Raw genomic sequence first — 5003 nt, forward strand, 5'->3', positions numbered from 1 at the left:
CTCCGCCTCCTCCCGTCGCCTGGCGCCCGCCCGCCAGCGCCGCCCCGTGGTGCGCCCCGACGCGGCCCGAGGAGAGGAAAGGTCGGCGCCCGTCGTTCGGGAGGAGGGGCGGGATGGCCCTTATTTTGTGGGTTCAGTTTTCTTCGCACGACCACCTGGAATGTTGACTGCTGGGCCCTAACGCCTATCTCCTGACTCAGTGAGGGGGACACTGGGGCCCCACATTTTATATTGCTATTTAATTGCGATACTGCTAATTGAAAATGTCCCCACAGATTGTTTATTGATGTCAAAGGAACTAAAAGGCAGGCTTACGATGCGCCCAGGCACCATCTTGCCCAAATGGTTAAATTAAATATTGCCAAAATGAGACCTGTCACTGTGCTCCTCCAGATGACATGCGATAAATATATGTAACGTACATGGTTTTCCTGCTAAAAATACAGGTTTCTTGAATCTGATTATGACGTAACAGTTGGAAAAACCCAATGTGAGGGCAGTTTTGCAGCTAGCCAGTGCTCGTTAAACATGATCAATGTTTTGAAAACAAAGCAAGATCAGGGAACTATTCCAGATTAAAGAAGATTGAAGAAATAGGAGAAGTAGAGGCAAAACTTGATCTGGCTGGGGTTCTCCATTGCGAGAAATTTCCTATGAAGGACAGTGGGTACCAGGTACAGGAGCGCATGCCTCGGAGGCTTGAGGTAGCAGGATCATAAGTTTGAGCCCAGGGTGGGCAACTTAGTGACTTAGCAAAACTCAAAACTCTCCCTAAAAGAATAAAACGGCTTGGGATGTAGTACAGCATAGAGGTCCTGGGTTCGATCCCTGATACAGCCAAAACAAAAGGATGGTGAAATGTGAATATGGTCTGCATAGCATAAGATGAGACTGCACAATGTTAAATCTCAGCTTTACTGCAATTACATGAAGGGGCCAGGGATATAGCTTAGTGGCATATGCACCTGCCTGGCAAGCACAAGGTCCTGAGTTCGATTCCCAGAACAAAAAAAAAAAAAAAAAAACCAAAAAACAAATACAGCTACATGAAAAAGGAGCTGGGCGTGGTGGTGCATGCCTGTAATCCCAGCACTAGGGAGGCTGAGGCAGGAGGATCATTTCGAGTTTGAGACACTGCCTGGGCTACAAAGTGAGCTGAAGGCCAGCCTGAACTGCAGAACTGCAGAGTGAGAAGCTATCTCAAAAAGACAAAAACAAAAAAAGAAAAAGGAGCCTTGTGCATAACAGGTATAGTGAAGTCATTAGGAATACAGTCTGAATTAGGGAAAACTGGATTCAAATCATATCACAGGCAGTTTCTTCATGAAATTGGAAGGCTGCTTTTGATTGTACCCAGAAATTACCTGAGAAGTTTCTATGAATCAGGTTGAATTAATTTACTCAGCTTGATTATCATATTATTAATAAGTATGCAAATATTTTCAAATGATGCAACCAGGTATGGTGCTGCACACCTGTAATCCCAGCTACTCAGGAGGCTGAGCCAGGAGGTTCACAATTTTGAGGCCAGCCTGGGCAACTTAGAAGACCTTGTCCCAAAATAAAATTTATTAAAAGGTCTGGAGCGGGAGGAGAGGTGGACAAGATAGCGCTGGTTGAGTGATTCTTCCCGATCCCCCCGCGGCTGGGTTAGGTTAGGGTTAGGGACACTCGAGGAGGGGAAGGAGGTGAGGTGGGGTTGTGGCCCTCATTGCCCACCTTCCTCCTCTCCCCCGCCCCAGAATTCTCGGGACAACAAGTGGGACACTGAGGAAGACAGCCAGGACCAGCAACTGAAAATTGTCCTGCTGGGGGATGGCACCTCTGGGAAGATCTCCTTCGCCACGTGTTTTGCTCAAGAAACTTTTGGGAAACAGTACACACAAACTATAGGACTGGATTTCTTTTTGAGAAGGATAACATTGCCAGAAAATTTGCATGTTATCCTTCAAGTCTGGGATATAGGGGGGCAGACAGTAGGTGGGAAAATGTTGGATAAGTATATCTTAATTGTGTTTTGGGTGTTTTTTTTTTGTCTTTTTGACGCAGGGTCTCGCTATGCAGTTCAGGCTGGCCTTGAACTCACTTTGTAGTCTAGGCTGGTCTCGAACTCACAACAACCCTCCTGCCTCAGCCTCCTGAGTGCTGGGATTATAGGCATGCGCCACCACCCCGGCTGGATAAGTATATCTATGGAGCACAGGGAATCCTCTCGGTATATGATATTGCAAGTTATCAAAGCTTTGAGGATTTAGAAGACAGGTATACTGCAGTGAAGAAAGTGAGTGAAGAGTCATAAACTCAGCCAATGCATGCATTGGTGGCAATAAAATTGATTTGGAGCATATGCACACAGTAAAACCCAAGGAGCACTTACAATTTTGCCAGGAAAACGGTTTTAGTAGCCGCTTGTTTCAGCCATGACAGGAGACTGTCTTCCTGTGTTTTCAGAAAGTTGCTGCTGAAATCCTTGGAATCAAGTTAAATAAAGCAGAAACGGTACAGTCATGGAGGGTGGTAAAGGCAGATACTGTAAACTACAACCAGGAGCCCATGTCAAGAACTGTTATCCGGGCTAGGAGCTCCATGTGTGCAGTTCAGTGAGCGCATTGTCCTTCTGTGTTGCTAGCGCTGGCTGCCTTCTACCTGCGAGCGGGCCCAGGCTGTCTAGGAACTGGTTTTATCAGTGACCATCTCCGTAGTGCTGTCCACACTTTGCTCCCATTGCTTCATCAGTAAGTATTGCCTCAGAGCCGTAGGCAGCTCCTTGGACGCGATAAGAATTCTACATCGGGACCACACACTTGAAGATCAAAATGGGACACCTATTACCTGGAGTTAGATTGCTGCATTGATTTTTTGTTGCTGTTTGTTTGTTTTTTGAGACAGGGTCTCGCTATGCTGTTCAGGCTGCCCTTGAGCTCACTTTGTAGCCCAGGCTGGTCTCGAACTCACAATGATCCTCCTGGCTCAGCCTCCCGAGTGCTGGGATTACAGGCACGCGTCACCACACCCAGCCTGAAAATACTTGAAATAAGATTGTAATAGAAATATTTTTCATTTTTCAAAAAGGGGCCTAAATTGTTTATATTATAGTTTTAACTCACAAAGTACAGAGTATTTGATACTGTATTTTTACTACTGTGTCATGGTCATTGCATATTGTATTATATTCAGCTTAGATGGCTTTATGAATTTTAATAAATGTTCAGCTAATGTTCAAAATAAATAAATAAATAAAAGGCCTGGACCTTGAGCTCACTGTGAAGCCCAGGCTGGCCTTCTGCCTCAGCCTCCCACTGCTGGGATTATAGGCATGCACCACCATGCCCGGCTCAAGTGTGGCGATCTTAGTATATGTGCTGCCGGAACTAGCACAAGTGTGGTGATCTTAATGACATTACTGTGAACTAGCATGATTGATGAGGGAAAAACAAAGCCCCAAGCTTTCAGAACTGATTCACAGTTTCATAATGTCATCAGTAAATGTTTTCTTTCAAACACTGGGCAAACGTAGGTGACTTGTACAAAGATACTGTGATGTATTTATAAAAATAACAAACTGACATTATTTATTGGGTTAACCCTTGCATTAAGAACTTTATATAGTACCCCCTCCTGAATCCAAGATGTCGTTCGATCCAGGGTGACAGGTCCTGAGAACGAGGTGCCCACGGATGATAAGAAAAAGTAAGAGAGACAGAAAAATAAGAGAGGCAAAAGTCTGGGACCCGGGGCTTACAGCCTCTCAGACTGCAGCCCCAATTACCGATCTCAGTCACCTTTTATTGAGCGAGAACCAAGGGCGTAGCTAGTACAAATGGCAGATACCAAACGTTTTAGTAATGAAAGCATTATCCTTCTCCAAATCTGCCTCTATGCTGCTGGCAACAATGCCCTGGTGGGCCTCCCACACGCAGCACCACGCTCACTCAGTTCTGCTGGAGGTTATAAGCTGACCACCAGTTATCAACCCACTACAGTCACAGACCTTACTTCCCATTAATTTTTACAATGCATGGCAAGACTAAAAAATAGGGATCTCCTGCAATTCAAATACACCCTTATCTTCAGGTGAAATGTTCCAGTTCATTTTTGTAACAATAAACACATCATTGTGTGTCCTCAGTGTTTTCTAATCAAAGAATGTCCTTCTCCACACCAAGAGACAAGTACAGTAGTACCTCCATTTTATAGATGAGAAGACAGAGGTTCAAAGATTGCATAAGACCAAAGAGCTGATGAATTTGACTCCTAGAGGGCTAATGAGGAAGCTGTATTGGTCAGCTTTACTGTTGTTGGCTCAAAGTGTCCAACGCCTGCAATTTAAGACGAGTGGTTTACTTTGGCTCAAGTTTCAGAGATTTCAGTCTATGTTTGCCAGAAACAAGGGCAGAAGAGTGCGTTGGAGCAAAGCTGCTCAGTTCGTGGGGAAGCAGAGCACAAGGGAGGAGGCCCCGGGGAAACAGGCCCTCCGGAGTTCCTCCCATGAGCACCACCTCACCCAGCACCCTCTAGGGGGCTCTTAATCAGTCAAATTGATCTTTAAGCGTAATCACTGAAGCCTCTTTTTCTTTGCTGTCCTGGGGATAGACCCCAGCGCTTAGCACACGTGAGCTGGTGCTCTACCACTGAGCTCATCCCCAGGCTTTTATATATATATGTTTTTTATCTTGAGACAGGAGCTCATTTAATTGCCCAGGCTGACCTGGAGCTTTCACTCCTCTTGCTTCAGCCTCCTAAGCAGCTGGGATTATAGTCTTGCACCACTGTTACAGTTGATGCATTGTGTCAACCTGGGGAGCCTAGAGGCTTGGCTAAGCGATTCAGCAGTTCTGCATCTGGGGGTGAAAAGGACACGTCCTTACCCTTCTGGGATGTTGTTCACTGTGTCAATTTGAGAAGTTTAGAAGGTTAATTATGTAACTAAGCAGGGGGTCAGGGTATTTTGTATTCATCCTGAGCCTGTGCAGGACTAGGGCGAGGAGATAATGTGAGTCCTA

At 45.6% G+C, this 5003-nt stretch overlaps 1 protein-coding gene across 1 annotated transcript in view; it reads left to right on the plus strand.

Annotated features, from left to right (window-relative positions):
- Nucleotides 1-2815, plus strand: part of LOC102008828 — a 7197-nt gene extending 4382 nt beyond the window's left edge. The window contains 3 exon segments of the mRNA XM_013521489.1: nucleotides 1743-1876; nucleotides 2158-2318; nucleotides 2321-2815. Of these exon segments, the coding sequence (XP_013376943.1) occupies nucleotides 1743-1876; nucleotides 2158-2318; nucleotides 2321-2604 (579 nt within the window). The 3' untranslated portion in view covers nucleotides 2605-2815.
- Nucleotides 2816-5003: the final 2188 nt, after the last annotated feature.

This window comes from Chinchilla lanigera, unplaced genomic scaffold (assembly GCF_000276665.1).
Source record: "Chinchilla lanigera isolate Chin_1 unplaced genomic scaffold, ChiLan1.0 scaffold00062, whole genome shotgun sequence".
Lineage (NCBI taxonomy): Eukaryota > Metazoa > Chordata > Mammalia > Rodentia > Chinchillidae > Chinchilla > Chinchilla lanigera.